This window comes from Lissotriton helveticus, chromosome 1_1 (assembly GCF_964261635.1).
Source record: "Lissotriton helveticus chromosome 1_1, aLisHel1.1, whole genome shotgun sequence".
Taxonomy (NCBI): Eukaryota; Metazoa; Chordata; class Amphibia; order Caudata; family Salamandridae; genus Lissotriton; species Lissotriton helveticus.
The window spans coordinates 570,229,696-570,257,548 of NC_136057.1; the positions used below are offsets into that span (position 1 = coordinate 570,229,696).

Genomic DNA, 27,853 nt, shown 5'->3' on the forward strand with positions numbered 1-27,853 from the left:
CTTTGGGGAAAGTGCAAGTGCTTCCTGTAAAGTGTTATCATGGATTAGTGATTCCATATTTGGCTTATTTGGTTTACTAGTCAGTCCCTAGTACAGTGCACTGTTTGTGCCCAGGGCCTGTAAATCAAATGCTGCTAGTGGGCCTGCAGCACTGATTATGCCACCCACAAAAGCAGCCTGTAAATGTAACTCAGAAATGCCACTGCAGTGTCTGTGCGCTGTTTGGTACTACCATGTCAACCTGGCAAGTGCACCCACTTGCCAGGCCCTAACCTTCCCTTTTATTACATATAAGACACCCCTAAGGTAGGCCCAAGTTACCCCTGTGGGCAGGGTGCAGTATATGTGAAAGGTAGGACATGTTGTAATGTGTGCAACATGTCCTGATAGTGAAACATTTACAATTTTGTTTTTCAGTATTGAAAGAGTGAGGATGTGGTCTGACGGCTAAATTGCCGACTTTGGAGCTGGGAAACCAAGGTTCGAGCCTCGGGGTTGTGTTCACATCCTGTGATTATGGGCAAATCACTTAATCTCCCCGTGCCTACCAAAGAAAGGAATGTGTCCTTGTGTAATGTAACCAGTGCTCATGTAAAGCTCTCCAATACCTTCAAATCGAGTTCGCGCTATATAAATCTGCAAAAAAAAGGCTATATGTTCCATAGGATAGAATGAGAGTTTATTTATAACACCTTATAAATATAACTTACCATTGGGACAAGATAGGAAAGTAAAGTTAAGTATGCCTGAACTCAGAATATAAAGATGCATCTTTTAGTGGGGATGATTTTTACATTCTGTGTTTGAAATACCCTTTTTTTAGAAAGTGGATATTTTCTTGCTTAGCCATCCTGTGTGCCTCTGCTAGGTATGTGTAGTGACTGTCTGGCTCAGGAGTGACAGGGGCTGGTGATGTGCATTATGTTCAGACATCCACTCAGGGGGTTGAGGTGTGTCCTGCCTTTCCAGGGTGAGTCAGGGCTGGGCTGAATAGGTCTGGTGGGTTGTGTATTGACTGTCTGGTTTTGGAGTGAAAGGGGCTGGGGTGTGTATTCTGTTCAGACAGCCACTTGGAGGGGTGAGGTGTGTTCTGCCTCTCCAGGGTGAGTCAGGGCTGGGCTTAATACACCTGGTTTGCATTTAAAGCAGGGAGAGAAGCTTTCCTCTCACATGAATGGGCCTGGTCTGCCTTACACAATGTTGTCTCCACATCCTGCCGGGCATCTGCACCAGAGAGGACAGAAACTGGTTCTGACTGAGAACAGGACTTCTCTGTTACCAGAGAGCACATGATTTTGTGTTATAAAAAATGGGTTCCAGACCCAAAACGTTTAGATTACTTCTGGAATTCAAGAGGAACGTTTGCCAAGGAGAAAAGCTGTGTGCTGTCTGGGGTTGGCCTGCAGTGGCTGTTTCTGCCAAGGAAAGGATAAGGACTTTGCTGTGTGCTGTGTCCCCTGCTTGAGGAAGATAGATCTCCAAGACTTGAAGTAGTGCTTGCCTCTTGTTGTGAAGTCTCAGGAACACAAATACTTCACTCCGAGCTCCCCTGAGCTCTCTTGCTGAAAGGTCTGACCTGCCAAGAGGTGCCTGCTGCTGCTCTGGGCCTCTGAAGGTGGTTCCTGTTGTTGGGAGCTGGAAAGAAACTCATCCGCATCTGTTTCTGATGCATTTCTGCAGTGCGTGAAGAATTTCCACACATTGTCATCGTGACACTGAAGAAACCGACGCAGCGCCTGCCCGTGGCTCGAGAAATCACTGCATGCCACTTCAAGTGCACCAATCTACAAAGGCCGAGATCACCACACCGATTCCCAGTGTGCGGCTGCAAGAACCAATGCATCATTGGACCGCAGCCATTGCCGCATAGAGAACCGATGCATTCCCGATTCTCACACATCGCCCCGGGGTGCCAAGTCTACAAGGAAGCTGGAACCCCAGTAAGAAACCAAGGCATCACCTCCCTGCACTGTAAGAAACCAATGCATAACCTCCCCTTCAGCAGGAAACCAACGCATCACCTCCCCTGGGAGGCAGTAAGGAACCAACGCATCACCTCCCCTGGAGTAAGTAATTGAAGAATCACGTTCCCTGTGCGTAAGGAACCGGCGCATCACTGCAACACCTTCCCTGCGGCTGTTCTTGCTTTTGATTTTGATGCATCCAAGGTACTTTGTGTTGAAATTGTCACATCTGCAATTTGCTTTGAACTGAACTATTTCTACTTTTTAAAAGACATATTTGTATTACTGTATTGTGGATTTTTGTTGTTTTGGTCTTGTTTGGTTGAGATAAAGATTACTTATTTATATATACTGGTGTGGTGTCCATTTGTAGTGCTTTCACTGTATTTCTGTATGTGTGTACAAATGCTTCTGAGAGAAGCCTGTCTGCTCATGCCATGCTACCCAGGGGGTGAGTGGGGTTATTTTAGAAGTCTATCCCTCTTATCCTGACTAGTAAGAAGGATCCCTACTTGGAAAATGGTACAAACAATTGCCAACTGGAGACCCCCATTTCTAACAAATCTGTTTACTAGAGGCTTCTGGGTGCCCTGGTAAGGAGGTGAGGGAGGAGTTGTAGTGTCTGGGGCCACAGGATGATTACGTGGGAGGTAGATGACATGCACCCAACATGGCTGGGAGCATGAGGGGCTCTCCCTTAGGCTGGGGAGAGTTGAATACCCGACCAGTGAAGGGCAGCTGAAGAAGGGGAGGCAAAGCCCTACAGGAGCAATGTCTAGCCCTTGGGGATTGTCCTTTGGTGGGTCACCCGGTCTTGGCATTGACATGGAAGGGAGGCTGCGCACTCCATGTTCCTCTGCCTCCTCCTTCCCCACTCTCAGTTTGGAGCATCTTGCATGCAGAACTGGTGGGCGGAAATGGGCCGGAGAATCCACGGACCCGAATCATCTGAACCTCCTGAGGGGAAAGGAAACTAGAGCAGGCGGGCAGCCATTTCATGGGGATTGTCAACAGCACACATCACCCACTTCCTGTGGTGACTGGGGGAGACCACAAAAACGGCTCCGGTGGAGTGTCCTCCCCTCTTGAGTATAACCTGCTGGCAGCTGACTCGGGCGGAATCACCCTGACTGTGCCCACAGGAGGATCAGCTTTGGAGAAGAGGCCCTTCTGCAACTTGCAAAAGGCCAGGTGCCTATGAACATCAGAGGGGGACAATGAGCAAAGATAAGCCTCAGACATCCATGGATCAGGGAAAGATTGAACATTTCATCAAAACCTTCAGGACTCTCTAGCTATGGGAGATGTATCCGATCATACTGCCCCCACCGGGGACACAGAAGAGACAGACAAATCCTCCCTGATCTTGAAGGACATTGAGGACTCTAAAGTCACGTTAGAGTACAAGATTGGTGGGGTGACAGTGCTTTTGTTGGAGCACACAACAGAGGTGGATACCTGTGTCTCTACTGTAGAGGATAAAGTGACCACTATCCACAAGGAGCTCAAACAAATCCAGCATGCAGTAGTGGAGTATATTTTATCCATACATTTACAAAATTACCAATACATCCTTCCCCGGGGATTTTATTTTGCATCTTTGCAGGCCAAAATTACCACATTCCCCTGGGCTGTAAACAAACCAAGGGTGGCCTTCAAAAAGTGCAAACAATCCCCTTATGACGGGGGCTAGCACTGGTGGATATTAGGCGATATTACCAAGCTTCCCACCTTGTGCCAATAAATAATTGGCTCTACGTGATTAGGGCAGACTCTGCCATTAAGTTGGAAGTGCTCCACCGAGGTTTACCTGCACTACTATTGCAATGCAAAATCATAGAACACATAGTGATCTACTGATGGTGACACACATCATAATAGAATGCTAGCAAAGCACACTGCATGATATCAATGACATGGGCAGCTCACAAGGAAATGGCCTCTCTTGCATGGAACAGGGTAACCAGGGGTCCCTAAGCTGAGGTGCTTCACCAAATGAGACGCCATATGGGATATATCCCATAGTAAAACCTTTGTTCAGATGCAGGAGGGCTTCCAACTTCACAAACAAAGTTTTTTTCGCTACCTGCAGCTTTGGAACACCATGATGCAATCCTCCGAATGCCTCAGTGAGGTGCGGGTATTCAGCCTGCTGGTGGCCCACCTGACCATGGACTAACAGGGGAAAAGAGCAATTTCACATACTTACAGAACACTGATTGTGAATATGCCTGATCCTTTCTGCACACTCAGAGATAAATGGGAATGTAACCTGGGGTGACTTGAGACGGTGGCCTGGGCGGAAGCAAAAAAGATAGCCAGGTAACTGGTGATCCTAGCAAGACTTTGTCTTATCCAATTTAAGAACTTCCACCCAGCCTTCCTGACATCAGTGCTGCTACATTTATTGGAGAGGGCCAGGTGCCAGATTGCACCAGTTATGGCCTGCATTGGGGCACCCTCCTACACATGGCCTGGGTGTGCCAGATTATTTCTTAGTACTGGGGCGAAATATGGGCGACTCTGGCTAAGGTGTTGGCCATTCACATTGACATGACTCCTCAGATGGCAATTGTGGGAATAGTGTCTGGGTGGTACCGTACTTGAGCTGGAAAATGGCTGGTGGTGCTGTGGCTGATTATGTCAAAAGAGAAATAGGCCGTCATTGGAGATCTACATCTGGCCCCAAGCTCTCCAAATGGACCAGGGCCATGGATTTTTGTGCAGTTGCTAAAGAATGGGGTTACCTGAGTAGGCGGTGCCCAACAATGTGCCACAAGGACCGCATGATTCCAATGGTGGGCGGTGATGTGACAGAGGCAGAGAGGGTCTAGGGGGATAGGGTTTGCTTCAGGATTATTTGCAATGTCTGTATATGGCTTGATGGAAGTAGATGTAAAGGACGATCACTGAAAGCGAGCTGCACAGTTTGTACATTGTCTTTTCTTTTCTCTGATAGAAATGGCAATAACAAGAGGGGCATATTAGCAAGAATTTGCGATATTTATCGCAAAACGCGCTTAGCACGTTTATTTTTATCGCTGCCTATCGCTGGATATTTTAGTGGAGAAAACATGCTATTAGCAACGTTTATCAACACTGTGATAAAATATCCAGCGATAGCGGCAAAATGCCTGAATACCGCTGGAAATCCAGCGATATGCACGCATTAACGCCATGATGGACTTAGCCTGAAAATCCAGCTTCCATTGAGGAGACAGGTATGTCAGGTTTTCAGCAGGTGTTAAATACTAGCCATAATCGCGCTTAGCACAACTTTTTTTATTGCTTCGCCTGCGTTGGTAATAGGGGGAAGTAGTGTTAGCGACTGTTTTTAGTCGTTTCTAGTTGGGAACGCCTACCTTGCATGTCATTAGCGATAATCATCGCTGGCATGCAATACGCTTGGAAAACCGGCCGCTATCGCCAGAAAGCTGTCGCTAATGCCTGTTAGCGACAGCTTGCTGATAGGGCGATTAAAAAATCACCGCTTTAGCTGCAAAAAGTATCGCTAAAGCGGCAATAAAGCCCTTGCTAATATGCCCCAGAGTTCTAAAAAAATTTCTAAGGGAGTATGAAATGCCATATAAAACAAATACTTTTAGTTACCAAAATAGTTCAGCTTTACTGCCAGATGTACATTTCTTTTTTAAAATATTTTATTTACATTTCTTAACAATAAACAGGGTGGCATATTACATATGTTATTACATATATATTTTCCAGACAGAGTGTTATCCTAAAATAAAAGAAAGGCATCAACAGAAAAGCCTCATTCGTTTTTGATATGTGTGGGATAAAGTACCCCCTGCTGTACATGATAAGGATATTTCAGAGGAGTTCCATAACCATATAGAGGAACAAGGAAGAAGGCCAGTTCCTTTATAAGGTTCTGGAACTCTGACTTTATCCCATATAATAGAAGTCTACACAATCATCATTTGCACAAACACTTTATAAGGTTATGGAACTCTGACTTTATCCCATATAAAACAAGGCCACACCATCATCATTCACACAAATTATTTAAAACCTTACTGCGTTGCATGTTTGCAAACATGAAGAATAAACGTAGAAACTCTAGTGCAAACAAATTTGCTGAACAAAGATATTATAAACAGTTCAATATCAAGACAAGTTAGTTTTTAAAAAAAGAAGTTGCAGTAGGTTCGGAATGTTTGGGATGTGTAGAAACATTCAGAACGATTCTAAATTTTCTATAATTATCTAAGGAATGCCAATAATAAACATGTTCTTTATGCTAGTCACTGCAAGCTAGAAAAATAGAGCAGAACAAAGAAAAGCAATGTTTCATTTGCATTGCTCTAAACAGCTGCTCCGTGACCTGACATGCTTTCCATCAGGGCTGCTGGCTCTGGCAGCTGGCATTGTGACATGGAACTTGACAGTATAACAAATTGCAGTTAAGTTCTGAAGTCTTCTTTTTATGATTGGCTGGGTGCCACAGTTGCCAATTATAAAGAAATTAGAGACAGGAGTATCTCCAGGGATTACAGAATCCCATGTATTAATAAGTTATACAGTTGATTCAGTTAACAGCAGAAGGGAGGGTGGTACATCTGTTGATATTAGTTCATGTGCTGAGTTATTGATAATCATTCAATTTGGCTAAATATGTTTCCAATCATTCCCAAATATCTCTGGGATGGGATGTGGGAGATGATAGGGACCCATATACTTCAGGTTGCACACAGCATGCAGTGAAAGCCAGATCGCATAAATTGGGGCATCTCTCTTTCTCCAGGAAATTAAAATCCTAGTCTTAGACAAAAAAAGAGAAATAGCAGTCAGTTCCTGTGAGGTCTTTTACATACCCAACAAGACCAACAAAGGTGTCACGGTCACCTAAAAAGTGATCATGAGTTTAATTTCTGCCATTATTTTCTGCCAGTATGAGTATATCAGAGGATGACCTCAGGCCATTTGCTGAAAGTCTGCATTTGATAATCTACATCTCGAAAAGCAGGACTCTGCTTCAAACCTGTACCTCAGCATGCCAGTTGGAGTGTGGTATGCTCTGTGCATATATTTCATTTGTATTAATCTGAATTTCCCACTAGGGCACACATCTTTTATTTGATGGCCGTAGTAGAACCCCTTTACTTCCTCAGTTTCATGCCCCAGAATGCCCAATATGTAACATATTCAAACTACAAGTATACAATTTAACATGGCTTGAAATGACAAAGCTCAGCTCAAGCTAAGCAAGTACCAATTTATTGCTCCTTCGATTTTTCCGGGAATAGCTCCTTCATAGAGCTGCTTAGGTGGTGGTATATCAAAATATACATGGCTGTACTATTTTAGCTTTGTGAGTATTCAGAAAGTGTAAAGGATTTCTTATTGAGGATGGTGTCCCCTAATGTTTCACATTTTGTACTACACATATGTTTATTCATCCCAAGACCTTGGGTCAATTCCCCAAACCTGGATAGTTGAACAGTTGTGGCGTGTACGGCCTATCTATTCCTACCACCCTGGCCAGCCTATCCCGTTGTCCAGTTTGTGCACATCACCATATAGCACTCACCGCTCGGGAACTAGTTCTCTGCCACAGTACTGTACTCAGATTTGACTGGGCAGGCAGTTCTACTTCAATGCCACAATGTCTGAATTGCCGACTGTTATGATACCAGTGATGTACATATTGTGCCTGGCCTCTTAGGCAATTTTCCTCTAAGTTAGTGGCCACCAATGCCCCGTACTTGTATGCCAATTGCTTATTGCTCCAAGCTGTTCGAGCTTGTCTGCCTCTCCATGACAATCTAGTCAGATGGGATCTAAGGTGTGTGAAGAAGTCTTATACAGCGAAATCGGTATGTTTTGGAAAAGGTACAACAATATAGTGAGGAGCACCATTTTCATGAGCTCAACTCTCCTGGACACCAATTGTGGCAGCTTATCCCACCTATTAATTTGTTTAGTGAAATTTATCTTAGATTTCTCGTAGTTTTCACTAATTGTTGTGACTAGATCCAAAGGTCCAAAACTCCCAGGTATCGTACAAGTTCCAGTTGTCAGCCTAGTAAGAGCCATCATCACTGACTCAGCAATTATTGGTGGAAATTGTGTGTGGAGTCCACAGACAGGAGACACATATTGTCTGCATACACTGAGAGTACAGTTCTATGCTCACCAAATGTTATGAGCCCCCTCGCCACCATCACACGTAAACACAATATCAACATCATCTCCTACGCCGACGACACCCAACTGATACTCTCCCTCACCAATGACCCTCTCGCCGCCAAAGCCAACATCCAAGACGGAATGAAAGATGTCGCAGAATGGATGAAGCACAGCCACCTGAAGCTCAACTCGGACAAGACGGAGGTCCTCATCCTCGGACAATCCCCGTCCGCCTGGGATGACTCCTGGTGGCCCACGACGCTTGGCACCGCACCGACACCCACTGACCACGCACGTAATCTGGGATTCATCCTGGACTCCTCCCTCACGATGACTAAACTAGTCAACGCAGTCTCATCCTCATGTTTCAACACCCTGCGCATGCTCCGAAAAATCTTCCGGTGGATCCCCACCGAAACCAGAAAGACGGTCACCTAGGCCCTCGTCAGCAGCCGACTGGACTACGGGAACGCCCTATATGCAGGAACCACGGCCAAACTCCAGAAACGCCTTCAACCCATACGGAACGCCTTCGCACGACTCATCCTCGACATCCCGCACCACAGCCACATATCCGCCCACCTGGGAAACCTTCACTGGCTCCCCATCAGCAAGAGGATCACGTTCAGGCTGCTCACTCACGCACACAAAGGGCTCCACAACATGGGCCCCGAATACCTCAACAACCGCCTCTCGTTCTACACCCCCACCCGCCAGCTCCGCTCCACCAGCCTCGCCCTCGCCACCGTCCCACGGATTCGCAGAACCACCACCGGAGGAAGATCGTTCTCCTACCTGGCAGCCAAGACATGGAACTCCCTCCCCGCACACCTACGACTGATCCAGGACCATCTCACCTTCAGGAAACACCTCAAGACCTGGCTATTCGAGCAATAGCGCCCCCTCCCCTCCCTCAGCGCCTCGAGACACTCACGGGTGAGTAGCGCACTCTACAAATGTACTGATTGATTGATTGATTGAATGTTATGCCCCTATATTGATAATTTTAGCAAGGGCATTCACCCTTCAGCAAAAAAGATAGGTGATAGTGGGCATCTTTATTTGGTGAGTCTGTGTATCGATATCAGTGGGGATATCAAGTTGCTGACCCTAACTCTCGCCTTCAGGTCAGTATATAGGAGTGTAACCCATTGAGTCATTGCTTTCCCCATCCTCGTTCTTTCTAATGCTGTAAGTATGACCGGCCATTTAACTGAGTCAAGGCTTTGGCAGCATCTGGGAGCACTGCTGCCTCTTCAATATCAGAATTGGGTTGACGAATGACTGCAAACAATGTGCATAAGTCAACTGCAGTTAATCGCCCAGGGATATACCCTGATTGGTCTGTGCAGACCAAAACCCCCCATTGTGCTAGTCCCCCCTTCTTAGCGCGCTGCCTAATTGCGTTTCTTTCCCCATCAATCATTCCAGTGACAACATTGTATGATGAATAGAAAGGCCACAGTCCTTATGTGACAGCACTTTCTTAGCTCGAATTGCCCCTTTTAGAAAGGCCTTCGTGTTGTGCTGTTCCAGGTTTTCCTTGCTACTGAGTTCGTGGGCGTCCGATAAGATGGGGCTGAAAGTGCTGTTCCACTTGCTCTGGACCCTTGCTGGCCACTCGCCTGCTTCTCCCATGTGGCATCCCAAAGACACTGTGTGAGCAGCTTATCTACCTCTAGTAATTTCCCCTTTTGAATCTTTTTCTTGATCTCTTCCACCACGCTGCCTATGGTTTGACGACTGGAGGCAGCTCCCCCTTTGCCGCCTCCCTTCTCCATTGCTCAGGAGAAAAATAGCTGTTCCAGGACCCCAACTATGTTAAGTATGAACATGTCCTTGCCTACCTACATCAGGTGCACCCCATCCTCCAAGTGGTAAACCAGAGATCTTAGGTTTCTCAGACCATGTCTCACAAAGCCCCAGCTATTGGTCCTACATAGCTCAGCCATGGTAATGTTCAATTTGCATATGGATTTCTCCAAGGCACCATGATCTATGGTCCCCCTCCATGCCCTGCGCACTAATATTTTAGACCATATTACCTCTGCCAGGCGGATTAATTTAGCTAGCACTGCAAGGTCTATCATCATAATTTCTAGAAGGCTTCTCCTCCCTATGGCTGCTAAATCATTGTCCCCCAGTTGAACCACCACCGTGTCCGGTGCGGCGACCTGCCGTAGCACCCTTTGCACCTGAAGAAGCATCTGATACCATTTCATCCCTGGTTATCCCAGCCAGGTCACCTCTGTGTTACGGAGCCGGATCCCTTTGAATTCATGCCATGCCATTGCCCATTGTAACTGCCTGGGTTATGTAAAAGTGCCCCATGATCCAAACTTTCCTGCAACTCTCCAGTGGACCTAGATGAAGGGGTGGTAAAAGACCAGAGCTCAGTAAATCGTTGGGCGTTCATAAAGTTCAAAGGCATTTGATCCCTAGCACCCCACTTCCTCGATCTGTTCTGCGCCGACCCCAGGTCCGCTGCTGTGGTTGCAGCCCCTATGCTGAAGGAATGCAATCTGAAATCCTTCGGCAGAAAACCCACCCTTTCCAGGGACCTCCGCATTACCGTTATGAACTGAAACTGGCTGAGGCATGACTCATCCCTATGTGTAAACAAAGGCCTACACAAGGGCCCTCCGGGCATCATATAATCTTGGACGATGCAGACAGAGCAGCAAGACTTGTCTTTGAAACATTCTAACCTTGTGTACTTCCCTTTGCTTGACTGATCTGTTTTTAAACTTCATAAATGAATTACCATATGCCCTGGTCCCAAGCTTACATCTGTCCTGCGTATTCACACCGTTCCCGCGTTCCTTTTCGCCAGGGCAACTAGTTCACTGATCCTGTATGCTCCGAAAAAGGCCAGTGCGAATGCTGCCTTGAATATTTTGAGCTCCTGTTCCCTATTGCGTACCCTTTCCAGCGCGATGATTGCCCTCTTTAGGACACCAAAGTCAATTGGCCTCCTCTTGTCTCTATCTATGGGCAGTATTCTCCCCCAGCCTTTCATGGCCATTTTGCCTACAAATGACCTTGTGGGATCCATCCCTGTTGTTAGCTTGGTATAATAGGCCACAGCGCTCAAGTGTGCTTGGGCACATGATTGGGACTTCCTGCCTCGGAAAGCCCATTCTATAAACTCAGTCACCTCCTCATGCCTTATACTATGCACAACCCTGCTCCTGCTATGTCCAAAAAGGTAACCCAGCACTTACGATAGCGGGTCTCCGTCTTGGAGGCCAGTGCGTTGTCCAACAATGTCCTTTGTCCATGTCCACCACATCCCATAGTTCCTCTGGCCCCGGTGTCATAACTTGGTCCGCCTCCGGTGCGAGTTCCCTGAAACTGCCCCACTGAAAACGACGAAAGAAGTCAGCTATTGAGTTATCTAGACCCTCGATGTGCCTTGCCCTGATTGCTAGGTTTGCTGACAGCTGGCACTCGACCAGCCTCTGCAGTAGATTTACTACTTCTGTGTATTTTGCCTTTCCCAAGTTGATGGGTTGTACCCCTGCATGGTTGTCTGACCATAGGATTATCCATTTGTTGGCCAGTTTGTGGCCCCATATGGTAAAGGTCCCTACAATGGGAAATAACTCTAACAGGGTGATGTTGCCAGTGGTCCCATTTTGGTGCCAGCTGTTTGGCCATTCAGGTGCGGCCCATGCCGACCCCAGATGACCCTATAGCAGTGGCTACCTGCTGCATTAGTATAGAGCTCTAGTTTCTCAGCCAGCACCCAGGGTACACGTCACTTTAGGGTACCATTGAACTTGACCAAGAAAGTTTCCCATTGCCCAAGGTCGTCCTTCACTCCTTGTGTAAGGCTTACCCTGTGGTTCTTTGGCTACCTGCTGCATCAGTATAGAGCTCTAGTTGTTCGGCCCGGACCCAGGTTTCACGTCACATTAGGATACCGTTGAACTTGCCCAAGAAAGTTTCCTATTGCCGCAAGTCCTCCTTCACTCTTTGTGTAAGGCGCACCCTGTGGTGCTTTTGTGATAAACCCTTGGTCGTCTGTATTACTGTGGTGGCAAAATTCAGTTTACCCAGTAGCTGCGCTATCTCGCCTTGCGACGCCTTTTTCTGCTGCTGTAGCTGCAGTATGATCTGGCGTAGTTTAGCAACCTTTTCTGTTGGTAGCTTACATGTCCCAGCCACAGAGTCTAGTTCAATCCCTTGGAAGGATGGCTTGGTGGTTGGGCCTTTGGTCTTGTCTTGCGCTAGGGGGGCTACTAACTCTTCTGTCAGAACCTTGAACTGGTGGAGTAGCTTCGCACTCTCCTCTGTTCTTGCTTTCCCAATGAACACAAACTCATCCAAGTAGTGCACCCGCCCCCTCACATTCCAAGTACCCATTCGAGAAAACTACTAAATTATTCAAAATAGGAGCAGGATAATCACCAGCCCCTGGTTAAGCATTTGCCATAGTAATAGTTCCCCTCAAGTTGGAAACCTAGGAGGTGGTAGTTGTTTGGGTGCACTGGCAATAGGCAAAATGCTGACTTTATGGCTGTTTTTGCCAGCAGTGTCCCTTCCCTACTTGTTTAATCAGATCTACTGTGCCATCCAGGGAGGCGTAAACTACCAAGCAGCTGCATTGCTCTAGCTAGTCATTGATGGACTCCCTGTGTGGGTGTGTTGGTGATGTATATGCACGTATTTTCCGACTTCCTTCTTAGGTACCACACCTAAAGGTGAGACTATTAGGTTTGGTGATGGAGGGGAGGCAAATGGGCCCGCCACTCTTCCTAATTATACCTCATTTTCCAACTTATGTCTAGCAGCCTCGGGGCTGTCCCATACAGTTTTAACTTGCAGCTAAGCCGGGGGCCTCAGTTCCTTTTTAAGGGATGGGGAACTCAGCCATGAAACGTTCTGCCAATTGTTGCCTGTCTGCTCTCTTTTGGTAGTTATTTAGTAAGGACATTAATCTCCTTGTTTTTATGGGAGTGGACAGAGGCCATAATTTGTGATTTTCCCAGTTATTACCTCAATGGTACCATTTTGCATCTGTCTTCTTGCCTCCAACGCGAGTGGTCGCTCCCCTCGCTTCCTCCTTCACCCACTACTTGTGGTATCGTAGCGCTGATCTCTGCTTCTGCCATTCCGCTAGCGCGCACCTTTGTGTACTCATTTTCACAGCGCTTTGACTGTGTGTACTTGGCTGTGCATTACCTAATATTGTATTTGCTGTGCACTACATGATATTATATTGGCTGCGCATTATCTGCTATTGTATTGGCTGTGCATTACCTGAGATTGCTACATAATTAGCATAGCGCTTTGTCTCCGCGCTCGAACCCGCTCCCACTACGACAGTATCTGTTACTTTATTTGGCCCTCATAGCGCCCCATTGCTCCTTGTTTGTTGTTGTTGCGGCCATCTTCCTTGTTGACCAGAGCCCTCCCTCCACCTCGCTCCCGCCTCCCAGCTGCCCCTCCCACGCTCCGCCCCCTCCACTATCCATTTATGACAGATGACCCAACGCGCAGCGTTCACGCGCAGCGATCGCGCCCCAGTCGCGCCGAAGGTGCGCCAAAGGTAAGCCCGTCTACGCCCATCTGCGACTGGACCGCGCCCAGCGCCAGACCCCCTGGTCCCCGCAACTCCCAGCCCACCCGCATCAACTACGACGCCACCACCCTCTTAGCCCTAAACCCCGGCCGTCTCTCCAACTGCGTCCAAGCCGCTCCTGGACACTTCCATGGACCCTTCTCTTGCAACTCCTGCAAGTTCGACGGCACCAAGAACAACTCCTCATCCACGAACACAAAACAGCTATCTAACACAAACCTCCTAAAATGCATCCTGCTCAACACCCGCTCGGTCCACAGGCACGCCATCGACCTCTGGAATCTACTAGACGCCATCTCTCCGGACGTCGCCTTCCTAACAGAAACATGGATGAACGCCTCATCAGCCCCAGACATCACCATTGCCATCCCGGAAGGCTACAAGATCATCCGTAAGGACCGCACCGACCAAACAGGAGGAGGCATCGCTATCGTCCACAAGAATTCCATCCGCATCTCAACCAGCTCAGACGTCAATCTCGCTAGCGCCGAACACCTTCACTACCAGATCCACACCGACCCCAAGACCACACTCAGAGGCACCCTCCTCTACAGGCCACCAGGACCCCGTGCACAATTCAGTGAAGACATCACTGACTTTATCACCCCTCACGCCCTCCCCTCCGAGGATTACATTCTTTTGGGAGACCTCAACTTTCACCTGGAAAAGAACAATGACCGCAACGCCACCACCCTTCTGGACAATCTCGCCAACCTCGGACTCAAACAACTTGTCACTACCCCCACCCACACCCACACCACCTCCAGCAAACACGTCTCCTTCAGACACACCACAGCTCTCCTTTGGACGGACCACAGCTGCGTTCACTTTATCTACAATGAGACCACAACCCACAACCATCCTCAACCCACTCTGCGAAGAAACTGGAACAAAATCACCATCGACCAGATCTCCTCATCGCTTCTTCAAAACTCCCCTGCCCACTCCTCAAACCCCGACCAAGCAGCCATTAACCTCACCCAATGGCTATCCAACAGCGCCAACATCCTAGCACCATTGAAAAAACGTCAAATCAAACTAGGCAGCAAAAACGCCTCCTGGTTCAACGATGATCTTAAGAAATCTAAGAAACTCTGTCGCTCCCTTGAGAAGGCCTGGAAAAAAGACCCAAACACCAGCACCAAGGACGCTTTCAAAAACGCCACCCGTATACACCACCAACTGATCCGGACTGCCAAGAAAGCTGCTTTCAAGGACCGTCTTGATAACAACGCCCACAACAGCAAGGAACTATTCAACATCATCAAAGAATTTACCAACCCCCCAGCCAACTCCTACGACATCACCCCCTCTCAAGCCCTCTGCAACTCCCTAGCTTCATTCTTCCACAACAAAATCGCAGACATCCACAACAGCTTCGACAACCGACCCGAAGACCAACCCACCCAACCCTCTGCAGGACCTTCACCCCCCTTGAACACCCTTAATGACTGGAACCCGATCTCCACTGAGGACACCATCCGCCTGATGAACTCTATCCACTCAGGATCCCCCACAGACACATGCCCTCACCACATCTTCAACAAAGCAGACTCCATCATAGCACCACACCTCCGAGACGTCATCAACTGCTCCCTCAATTCCGCCACCTTCCCGGAAAGCTGGAAACACGCCGAACTCAGCGCCCTTCTGAAAAAACCCACAGCCGACCCCACCGAACTCAAAAACTACCGCCCCATCTCGCTCCTGCCATTCCCGGCCAAAGTCATCGAGAAAGCTGTCAACAACCAGCTCGCCGCCTTCCTCGAAACAAACAAATCCCTCGACTCCTCACAGTACGGCTTCCGAGCCAAACACAGCACTGAGACCTCCCTCATCGCAGCAACAGACGACATTCGAACTCTACTGGATAATGGAGACACTGTCGCCCTCATCCTCCTCGACCTCTCAGCAGCCTTTGACACAGTTTGTCATAGCACCCTAATACAGCGCCTCAGAAACATCGCAATCCAAGGAAAAGCACTGGAAGAACTCAGAGAGTCCGCCTTCCACCATTCAAATCAGAAGCCACTGAAGTCATCTGCGGCGTGCCACAAGGATCTTCACTCAGCCCCACCCTCTTCAACGTATACATGAGCCCCCTCGCGACCATCGCACGCCAACACAACCTCAACATCATCTCCTACGCTGATGACACTCAACTGATACTATCACTCACGAAAGACCCTAACACCGCCAAAACCAACCTACATGAAGGAATGAAAGAAGTAGCCGAGTGGATGAAGCACAGCCGTCTAAAACTGAACTCAGACAAAACAGAAGTCCTTATCCTAGGTACCTCCCCCTCCACCTGGGATGACTCTTGGTGGCCAGAGGCCCTTGGAAAAGCACCCATCCCGACGGACCACGCACGGAACTTAGGCGTCATCCTGGACTCCTCACTCTCTATGAACAGACAAGTCAACGCCGTCTCATCATCTTGCTTCAATATTCTTCGCATGCTCAAAAAAACATTCCGCTGGATCCCCACCGAAACTAGAAAAACGGTCACCCATGCACTGGTCACGAGCCGCCTGGACTACGGAAACACCCTACACGCCGGTACCACCGCAAAACTCCAGAAAAAACTCCAACGCATCCAGAACGCTTCAGCCAGACTCATACTAGACATCCCGCGTAAAGACCACATCTCTGGCCACCTGAAAAACCTCCACTGGCTCCCCATTAATAAGAGGATTACTTTCCGCCTCCTAACCCACGCACACAAAGCACTTTACGAACTTGGACCCGAATGCCTCAACACACGACTTTCCTTCTACACCCCCTCCCGCCAGTTACGATCCTCCAACCAAGCCCTTGCTACTGTACCTCGCATCAACAAAACCACCATGGGAGGTAGATCCTTCTCCTACCTGGCAGCTAAAACCTGGAACTCACTTCCCACTCACCTTCGCCTCACTCAGAACCACCTAGCATTCAGAAAGCAACTTAAAACGTGGATATTCGACAAATAACTCCCCACCCTTCTTCAAGCGCCTGAGACCCTCTGGGTATGTAGCGCGCTATATAAATCACTTGACTTGACTTGACTTGACTCTTCTTGTGCGCTGCCCGCCCCTTTCGCTTAGCGCGTCATGCTCACTATCGCGACTGCCTGATGTGGATGTCGTAGGCTGGGTGCTCCTCCAGGGGCCACTGTGCTGGCCACAAACCCCTCTTCATCGCTGCTGCCCTCCAAGTTGGTCACCACCTCGTGTGGGTTGGTTGCCCGGATCCTGCCCTTTTCTCCGCCCTTCGTCTTGGGGCTGTAGGAGGATTCTGTGATGTTTTACTTTGCACCCCTTTGCCATGTTTCAAAAGGGCTGCCATTTTGGCTGCAGGCCCCTTCTTGCCTGTCCTTGCATGAGGTACTCAAGCCTGCTTAGGTTTTGGCTTCTTCTTGGCTGGCGCCTACGTTAGGTGGTCATCCATCCATGTTTTTCCTTTTAAGGCCACCAGCGCTCTTGCTTTTCCTAAAAGCTCCTCCAAATCGCCATCCAGCTCTGGACTGGAGTCCTCCCGTGGCCTTCTCAGATCCTTTTTTAGGGCTTTATTGCTTCCTAGCATATCCCTATATCTGGCTTGCACTCTCTTCTCTCATGTTGCCGAACGTCCCCCAGCCATATCTTCTGGTTGAGTTGTCTTTCCACCAAAGGGCAGGGCTGTTACCCTTAGTTTCCAGTCCCCACAGTGCCCACCAGCCTTTTGCTCAGTCCACCGCAAGACGGTAATTTAAATTAGAACTGTTCTTACCTTACACTCCTTTCTTCCCAGGCAAGTTGTCAGGCACTGCTGACCGAAGGCAGGCACACCTGTGGGTCCGTAGTCAATTTCCAAAGAGGCTTGGAACCTTAATTACCGAATGTTTAACTGGAGTTTAAATCCTCAATCGCAAACCCTCATGTGATAAATCCTTGGTGCAAGCAATGATAAATCTATTTCCGTCTCCCTTAGGCGCAGCACCGTCGGTACAACAATCAGGCTCCCTCCAGCTGGCCCACTGCTTCCAGGCCGAGTGCCGCTCACGCCGGGAAAGCTTCTTAGCTGGTGCCATCACTGACGTCCGTTCCCGGCATTGCTACAAGCTAACCCCGGGCGTAGTTTGCATAGTAGCGCTACGCATAGCTACGCGTTGTGCGCTACGCACTACGTGAGCTATGCAAACTGTGTAGTACATTGTGCAAAATGCTGTTCGCACTTATTGCACAGTGCCGGAAGCTTGTCCGCACTGTGCAATCAGTGCAAACCACATGCATCTTGCATAGTGCCGCTCGAATAGATTTCTACTCGAGCGGCAGCTTTCTCAACGCGGACTGGTAGTTTCTCATCGCGAGCGGTCACGAGCATACACGACTACTCGCAATGAGAAACGTGACCTCCCCACATTGAGAATCTCGCCGGGAGGTTTATTTTACACGCTCGCGATCAGCAGATTGATGCTGCTGATCGCGAACGAGGAAAAAGTCTTGCTGGGATGTAATTTTGCTCTCTCCCGGTCGCCAACTTGACATTGAGGCTGGCGAGCAAGCAAAAAATGACTGCCACGTTACGCTATGTGTGTTTGCACTGTGCTACGTGCAGTTTGCGTGGTGCAAAGTAGCGCAAACTGCGCAAACTACGTGAGTGAAGCATAGTAGTTCACCCAGGGTTACTACAAGCGCCCCCGTCACAGGCTCCAAATTGCAGCCACGCCTGTCGCTTTGCTGGATACTGCCAGTTGCAGCTGGTTCCCCGTCATCACCCTGGCGAGCTGCTCCTCTGCTGACTCCGCCGATCCTCTCCTTAATCCTCAGCGGGGAGTGCGGGGCCTCCTTCCTGCTGTCATCGGGCTCCTGGGTGTCCTCCACAAGTCTTCCTCCTTCGGCGAATCTTCTCCAGCAGGGATATTCACTATGCGACGACTCCGGTGCCCAGGTATTGATTCCAATACATTTGGGGGGGGGGTTCAGTGGCTACAGGAGGACCCAGAGCCCATTTTGAACCCCCCAGCCACTTGGACCTTTTCACCCTGATTGGGCGGCTAGCTTGGGGTCTTTTTTTGCGGGCTCTATGGGGGGAGGTCCCGCGTTGGGCACGGGCCCCTATCGTGTCAGCTTTGCCTCCCCCGGCCCATTTTTCAACCAGTCTGCAAAGGGAGAAACCTGTTAGAGATAATTTTAGCTAATATATTGTCAACAAGTAAAAATGGGTGGAAGAATTCACACTTATGAGGTGATCTTAATAATGTGATCACTGAGGTTTCTCTCATAGTAAGTGGCAAAAACACCTTTCTCGAATGCTTTGTTGTACACCAAAAGTAAAAAAGGGGCAAGCTCTGTAGCATGCTGTTTGTAAAACTGCACCGTGAGTATGCCTTATCTCAGTGCTAAACTGCTTCTCATTGATTTTTTCATGGCCTTACCCTTTTGCAAGGTATGTTTTTTTTGCAGTTTTATATAGCACAAACTTGCACAAACTTGACCCAAAGGTATTAGAGCAATTTACATGAGCACCAGTTACGTTATACAAGGACACATTCATATTTTTGGTAGGCGCAGGGAGATTAAGTGATTTGCCCAGAATCACAGGATGCCGATGCTTGAACCTGGTTCTCCAGCTCCATAGTTTAAACCCAGCACATCATATGCCAGGATCCTAGTCAATAATCAGTATTGGATGATGTGCCGTGAACTGCAGGATGAAAAGTATAGTGTCTGGAAGTGGGGCATCCAGCATATTAGAGGACAAATGATTCAAATTGGTATGAAATTAGTATAAAATATCCCATAACTCTTCCCATGATCAACTGTCATGGCCTGAGTCATTACTATTGCTATCCTGGTCTGGGCATAGTATTACTCAAAATCCCCACCCATATATCACAGTGTGAGGGGCAGACATTCCAATCCTCTCTTACACTTCAGTAAAGAAATTAGGATCATCATATTTGTTGACAAGTGTGATGCGGCTGAGCCCAACCGTGCCTTGAACCCCCACAAATCAGCCCTCTTGTGTGTCTAGTGGTTTCATCTGCACGTCTTGTGTAACAAAGTAATTGACCCCCCCCCCCAAGGCACTATATGAGCCTCCTGTATCAATGCACTGTCTATGTTTTGTCTGTTGAGGCACTCTGTTACTAACAGGGCCTTTCAATGATTGCTCACCACACTAACATTCGCCATCAATACCCTATCATTACATCTGGGATCAAATACCATTCGTGTGTTATATGCAACATTTTGATTCCTAACTTGTGTGCATTTCTTTCAGCAACACATTGTATCAACTGTGTACAAACCATGCTTGACCAACTATCACCGCCTGCCCATCCCCACCCACATCGAGTTCCAACATCTTGTTGATCACCCCATAGAACCCTAATAGCACAACAACTTGTCTCATATCATACCAACACAAGAACAAACTTAAACATGCTAGACAACCTGGACAGTGGGTGGCTAGATTGGCAGCAATCGTTTTATAGCCCAAACCTAAATTTTAGCAAAGTTTCACTGACTCAGGAGCAGAAACAGTGCTGTGTGTATATTCAATATAACTATAGTAGGTAGTAATTAACCCTGGGCAAAGCACCACGCCACGCTGACGTAGTTTGTGAAGGTTGGCTCCTTCGCACTACGCAAATTGCACGTAGCACAGTGCAAACACGCATAGCGTAGCGCAGTGCAGCGGTCGTTTTTGCTTGCTCGCGGTCCTCAACATCAAGTTGGCGACCGCGAGCAAGCAAAATGACATGCCAGCGAGACTTTTTCCTCGTTCGCGATCAGCAAAATCAAGTTGCTGATCAAGTTGCTGATCACGAGCGTGGAAAATAAACCTCCTGGCAAGATTTTCAACGCTGGGAGGTCAGATTTCTCATTTTGAGTGGTCGCGTATGCTCGCGAGCGCGCGTGATGAGAAACTACCAGTCCGCGTTGAGAAAGATGCTGCTCGAGTAGAAATCTACTCGAGTGGCAGAAAACGACCGCTTGCACTGTGCAAGATGCAGTTTGCACTGACTGCACAGTGCGGACAAGCATCCTGCACTATGCAGTTTGCGTAGCTATGTGTAGCTAGGGTAGTGCGAAGTGCACTTTGGGTAGCTATGCGTAGTGCTACATCGCAAACTATGCCCAGGCTTACTAATTCAATGCAGATGTTTGCCCGATGAGGGAGCTGTTTCCCACTTTAGAAGAGCCTCAAAGTGTTGCACCGCAGATGTATCTATACCCAGGCAAAAGGCTAAGACATGATATGATTTGTCTAAGGGACAGCGGCAGCAAGAAACATTCCTCTTACATCCCAATTCTGACTATTCCAACTTACTCCAGTTCCCCTGCCCCCCCGAGTCATTGTGTCAATAAAGGTGTTTGCTTCTTCAGGTGTTGTAAATATGTGGGTTTTACCAATGTTACTGAACCTAAGTTTTGCCTGTATTAAACAGAAAATACATCATCCTCAGATCCCAGAGTTTCAGTTTGGTGGTGGTGAATTTTCTCTTTGCATCATTCACTACCTAAGTGAAGACTGCCAAGAAGAAGATATTAGTCCTGTCATGCTGAATGTCTTTTCTCTCTCTTGCCGTCTGATGAATCCCATCACGATCACTACAATTCAAAAGTTTGGCAATGAGAGGACGTGTAGGAGCACCCAGAGCTGGTTTAGGCACCAGAGAACGATGAGCCCTCTCAACTACAAACATTAAGGAAAAGTTATCCTGGTCAACAACATCAATGAAGAGCTTCTCAACATAGTCCTCCATACATGGCATGTTAGCTGATTCTGGAACACCTGTTTGGTGGAGTCATCCTTAACATTAGGTATTTGTGGTTCCACCCAGTCTCATTTTTATGAATGTCAGCCTACCCCTCATAGCCAGCAGGATAGATCTGATGTCATCATTCTGCCCGAAGGGCAGTGGTGAAGCTACTGTAATTCTCTGGGTCACAATCATGTTATCTGGTTGACTTTTTGTTACATTCACATATGAGTTTAGGTTGTTTGGCATCGGATTTGCCCATGTTGGAACTGAGGTTAGACCATACATTATCTATCAGAACGAAGATCACAGTAAACACACCAATGGTCTGTCCTGGCACCCAAATGCATTTTTCACAGTCAGCAAGATAAGTGCTTCAATAAGCTCTTCAGTGTTTCAATAAGTCCCCTTGTGCAAGTGCACACAGGTCCATGCGACCCTTTATTTCATCGGCCATGGGTAGACGGTATCACAACTAAGTCCAAAAGTAGATAGATAATGCCATATCTGGGAAAAAAACCAACAGCACAGTGAGAGACTGGCACACGCCTTTTGTAGTCCCAGGGACTTACAACAGTGTTAAGTACCTTTAGGGAGGCCACTACTCTGCTTCCAAGCCTTTCATTCGAGTAGTGGCCCGGCTGACTGCTTTACTCATCCGAGCCGCCCAGACTTCCTTCCACTGCGACCGCACTCACCTTGGCTACCCGTATTATCCAATCTCATTCTGCCACTGTAAAAGCAGCAGATGGCCCTAGGCAGGCTAGTTGTCATGGTGGTGGCTCTGAGTTACCGAGGACAATGCCTGCAGAATCCTCAAACACTTTATCATGGAGCTCCAGTTTTGCAGAGTGAGGTTGCACATGCTACGTGTCTCCTCTGAGGGGCCCAGGTTTCCAACTGACACTCTTCCACTCAGCTTTCTGATAGATACTGCTGTTTCTTTGGGAGCTACAGCAACTCTATTCTGCTCCTGCAAGTCAGTAAAGTTCACACATTACTCTAGCAGAGTCATATTGGCAGTCTATGAGGATAAATGAAAAGGATATTTGATCCAGCCACAGAAGCTAAATCTAGGCACAGCCATCCTAGTTAGCGCCGTCTAGCACCCCACCCATGTAAACGTCTTTACATATCAAGCTGTTAGAAAATATTGAGTAATATTTAGTCTGTGATGAATAGCAGAATCCTAACCAGGCCACTCTGACCCTATGTGGCAGAAATATGTTAATTCATCACACATGTTTTTTTTTTATTTAAAAGAATGACATAACTGTATAAAATAGCACAGTATCAAAATATAATATTTGCTTAAATTTTCTTGCTTTCAGGTGGAATTCCATCACCCATAATCTATGGAGCTTTGGCGGACAGCACATGTCTAACATGGGGAACTACAAGCTGTGGTGAACCTGGAGCCTGCCGGATGTATGACTCTGATGCATTTAGGTAAAATCAATGTTTAAATTTTAAAAATATCCAATCTCTTTTACATTGAGTAATTAACGTCAGTTTATTGATGTTCTATTTTTCAGCTAAACATTTCAATTCACTTAACAAAAAATAAACAAACTCTTCTTTGCAGCAATTTTGTCCAGGTTCTTTTACAAATCAACATACCCAGCTGCCTAGGGCAATTAAGGGAGTGTTTAGTAGTATGTAAAATAAATCACAAGCGGACATGTGAGAAAGAGAAAAATAGTTTGTTGCTGATTATAACATTCCACCAATATGAACCATCAGAAAATACTACATCATGGCTGTAAAAAATATCAAACTGGTTTGAGAAACTTGGCTAGTAGTAGTAACCACTGCTTTACAAAAATTGAAAAATCTCCAATGAAAAGGACTTTAGGTGATTGGATACAGGACATTTCATCAGCAGAGCATCTGGAAAGCACTTTTATAGGACTTCGTAAAGCTTTCGAGGAAAGCATGATGTGTTTATGACATTGTGGAAGAAATTCTTGATCGTAGTTGTATGTTAAAATATTGAAGCAATATTATCACTGTTCAAAAATATTGCAAAAAAAACATTATGTATATATATAGTGGACAAAAATATTTTCTTTTCCCACTTAAAAAATACAGGTGCGCGTTGACATGTTTCTCGGCCAGCTTGCTGAAATAGGGTAGGAGGGAGATGGGCCGGAGGTTGGAGAGCTCCGTCCAGGGGAGAGCCGCTTTCTTACGGATGGGGTTCACCACCGCTCTTTTCCATTCGGTTGGTACATATCCCTTCTTCAAAGACTGATTAATTACATCTTGAGTACTAAGGGAGGTTAAGGTTTTAACAGGGATAAGGTCATCCGGGGACCCGGATTTTACTTGGGTCATTAATGTGAGAAGCTCTCTATTATTGATAGGAGGAAATGTAGTCAGCACGGAGTTGGTATTTTCAGTGGGGAGGGGGGCAGTCAGAGTGCCACTATCTGTTTGAGATGCTAAGATTTTATCATAAATGGATTCTATTTTATTTTCAAAGTATAGGGAGACTTCTTCGCATAGATTTTGTGAGAAGTCATCTGGACTTACACAAGCCATGGGTTTGACAAATGTCTCAAGAATCCTATAAAGTTCTTTTGGAGAATTACCAGCTTCCGTGAGCTGTTGGGCGATGTTGTTTTTACGTGCAGCTTTAACATGTTTGTAGTAGTTTGTTTGGGCTGCACGATGTGCCTTCTTGTTATCCTCTGAGTGGGATTTTCTCCATCTCTTCTCTATCCTCCTACATTCTTGCTTCTCTTTTCTGAGAGCCTCGGTGTACCATTTTTCCTGTTTGGCCACAGGTAATTGCCTAAATACTTTCAAGGGGGCAATTTTGTCAATGGCTACAGTGAGTGATTCTTGAAATATAGTTAGACTATATTCCACTTCATCAGTTTCCTTAATATCGGGTTTTTCCCATACCTTTTGTAGTGCCTCCAGTGTGAGTTTGTGCCACTGTCTGCGCATAGTAGGGGGTAGGGATTTTTTACAAGAGCCTTTGTTAATTTTAAAAATAGTGAATTCTAATAAAAAGTGATCAGACCAGTTTAGTTGGGTCGGTTTATTACAAGATATGTTATCAAAGTTGGTATATATCAGATCGATGCAATGTCCGCCTTCATGTGTGGGATCATGATTTTTTTGTGTCAGGCCAATAGTTGTCAGATCAGCAAACAGGCTTTTGGTCTCCATAGATTCAGGTTGGTTGGTATGTATATTAAAATCCCCTAGAAGAAGGAAATCCTCATTAGCCCGTATATGTGGGCCTAGTATCTCTAGAAGAGATATAGAGAAGCTAGGACATGTAATTGGTGGTCTATAGATAAGTGCTCCCTTAATGGTCTTTCTATCTTGGAGACCACCAACTCCCCGGAGCAGAACATAGCAGGGCCTACAACCAGAAAGGAGGGTGTTTTGCAGCCCACCTAATGGAGCCATAGATGGCCCTGGGGACCGCAACCCCCCTGGGCAGACTCCTGCTATGCCCCGGAGTGCCCACCCCGTCAAGTCACAGCAAATTCTCTGCTTCTAGCAATGGAGAGCTCAGAAATGCTCCTGCTTCCTGGAAGGGGAGCAGAAGTGCTTTCACAAACAGAGATCTGCATGTTTAATAGCTCCCTGTGTCTGAAGGGCAATGCTGTCTTCTCATGAAGCTAGCAGGGACTGTGGGGGCTTTCAGGCTCCCCCCATGGTCCAAGTGGAGAGTGGGTACCCTGGAGGTGCCTACAGAAAGATGGCAGGGCTTGGGATGTGGGGTCTACGGAGCCACATGACTCCCTCCCCTAATAAAAGAATAAAATATATAAATATATGCTGGGCTCCCTTTCATAACCACTCAGCAAAGGGACCTTCTGGTGTACAAAAGGAGGATAAAGTACCCTTTGCTGTTGAGGGCCATTAAGGGCAAACAGCCCCACCTAGAGATCATCAGAGGCCCCTCCCCCTTTCACCACCACTCTGCAAGTACTCCTCCTGGCTCACTTCTAGTTGGGGGATGAAGTCTTCCTGGCTCCTGAGGGTCCTTGGAGGCCAACAACCCATCCAGTTACCTCGAGTAAATCCCGCACAGTGTGATTGCTTAGAGGTGATTGGAGGCCATGCCCCCTTTCTCCACCACCTTGCAAACACCTCTCCTCGTGCACTACTGGTTGGGGAATGAAGTCCCCTTGGATACCGACGGTCCCTGGGCTTGAGGCACCCCTCCTGTAAGTCCCACATAGCAGGATTACTGATCGGTCTTTGGAGGCCATGCTCTCTTTCTCCATGACTCCACAAATGCACCTCCTGGTAAACTACTGGTTGGGGGATAAAGTCCCCTTGGATGCTGATGGGTCTTGGAGCCCATCCATTTTTCAATAGGGATTTTAAAAATGACTACAGCCCGATACTGCATCAAATTTGGCAGAAAGCTACATGTTGGTCCAGAAAGCTTTGGCGTAAATCTGTTCAGTATTTTTAGCGGCCGACTGCATTGGATAAATGCTGTTCGCAATGATTTTCAGTGCCAAGTTCTTGTCTGCACTATGCAATTATCGCGAACAGCACCATGCACAGCACAAGCGGGCGCTGCTTCCTTTCTGCCGCGCGAGTAGATTTTTACTCGAGTGGCAGCTTTCTCAATGGGAGCGCACAGTTTCTCAACATGAGCGGACACAAGCACACGCGACCAATCGCAAAGAGTGATCTGACCGCCTGCGTTGAAAAATCTGGCCGGGAGGTGGATTCTCCTTGCTTGCGCTCGCCAACTTGACGTTGATGAATGCGAGCAAGGGAAAAAATCTGCTCTGCTGAGTGGAGTTTCTTGGAGCTCCGTGAGCTTCACATGATGCGGAAGGCGGAAATCTCTGCCTAGAATTAAAAAGTATGAATATCTGGGGACACGGATCCTTGCAGTGGACTCACGGGTCGGTCCTGCAATTTGATTGGCTGACAACACTTCAACAAGGATGTGTTGGCAGACATCTTGGGACTCGGCTTGAATCCAATTCCCCTCAAAATTTAAAAATTAAAGAAAAGGGGGCAGGGTAAGAATAACCTGAACCCCCAGATATGGTGAGGACACACAGGGACCCACAGGGGTTTAAAAAAATGTTTACATTCAATAATTTTGTAGTAAATTTGCGGGTGGATCCACTGCAAAATTGAAAATAAAAGATATGTGGGCTCCTGCTCGCCTTTTTCAGGGTGAGCCAAATCCCCGGGTCATGCAAAAAAATACCCCCCCGGGTATTACTCACATATTAAGCGGGGGGGCCGCAGCCTGGGGAACACCACCTCCCCAGGGCTATATAGAAAACAAGTACATGGGAGGCCTGTACAGCCTCCCCTGCAGCCCTGGGCACCGCCACCTCCCCGGGGCTAATCAAAAACAAATTTGGGGGGCCTAACATACCTCCCGATCAATCAATCAATCGATCAATCAATCATTTGTAAAGCCCACTACATACCCGCAAGGGTCTCAAGACGCTGGGGGTGGGCGCTACTCATCGAACAGCCAGGTTTTGAGTATCCTCCTGAAAGTCATCATGTCTTGGGTCTGTTGTAGGCTCCGTGGGAGGGTGTTCCATGTCTTGGCGGCAAAGTGGGAGAAGGATCTCCAACCAGTGGTTGTTCTTCTGATGCGTGGGACGGTGGCGAGTGAGAGGTCGGCGGAGTGGAGCTGGCGGTTGGGGATGTAGAAGGAGAGCCGTCTGTTGAGGTAGGCTGGGCCAGTCTTGTGGAGTGCCTTGTGTGCGTGGGTGAGGAGCTTGAAGGATATCCTCTGGTTGACGGGGAGCCAGTGCAGGTTTTTCAGGTGGGGGGTGATGTGGCTGTGGCGTGGTACATTGAGGATCAGTCGTGCCGAGGCGTTTTGGATGTGTTGTAGTCATTTGATGAGCTGGTCGGGGCTCCCGCGTAGAGGGCGTTTTCGTAGTCGAGTCTGCTGCTGACGAGTACCTGGGTGACTGTCTTTCTTGTATCTGTCCGGATCCATCTGTAGATCTTGCGGAGCATGTGGAGGGTGTTGAAGCAGGAGGAGGAGACGGCGTTGACTTGCTTGGTCATTGAGAACATTGAATCCAGGATGATTCCCAGGTTGGGTGCGTGGTCGGTGGGTGTCGGGGCTGCCCCCAGTGCCGTCAGCAACCAGGAGTCGTCCCAGGCTGAAGGGTTGGAGCCGAGGATGAGGACCTCCGTCTTCTCGGTGTTCAGCTTCAGATGGTTGGTCTTCATCCAGTCGGCGACGGCCTTCATTCCTTCGTGGAGGTTGGCTCTGGCTGTGATGGGGTCCTTGGTGAGGGAGAGGATCAGCTGAGTGTTGTCGGCGTAGGAGATTATGTTGAGGTCGTGCTGTCAGGCTATGTGTGCGAGCAGGGCCATGTAAATGTTGAACGGGCTGAGGGAGGATCCCTGGGGTATGCCGCAGATGATCTTGGAGGCTTTGGAACA

At 47.7% G+C, this 27,853-nt stretch overlaps 1 protein-coding gene across 3 annotated transcripts in view; it reads left to right on the top strand.

Moving 5' to 3' along the window:
- Positions 1 to 27,853, top strand: part of LOC144813848 (solute carrier organic anion transporter family member 1A2-like) — a 1,137,838-nt gene that overhangs the window by 1,075,605 nt on the left and 34,380 nt on the right. For all 3 annotated transcript variants that reach the window (XM_078674057.1, XM_078674059.1, XM_078674058.1), the window contains one exon: positions 22,768 to 22,885. In XM_078674057.1, coding sequence (XP_078530183.1) covers positions 22,768 to 22,885 — 118 coding nt within the window. The remainder of the gene's footprint in view (positions 1 to 22,767; positions 22,886 to 27,853) is intronic.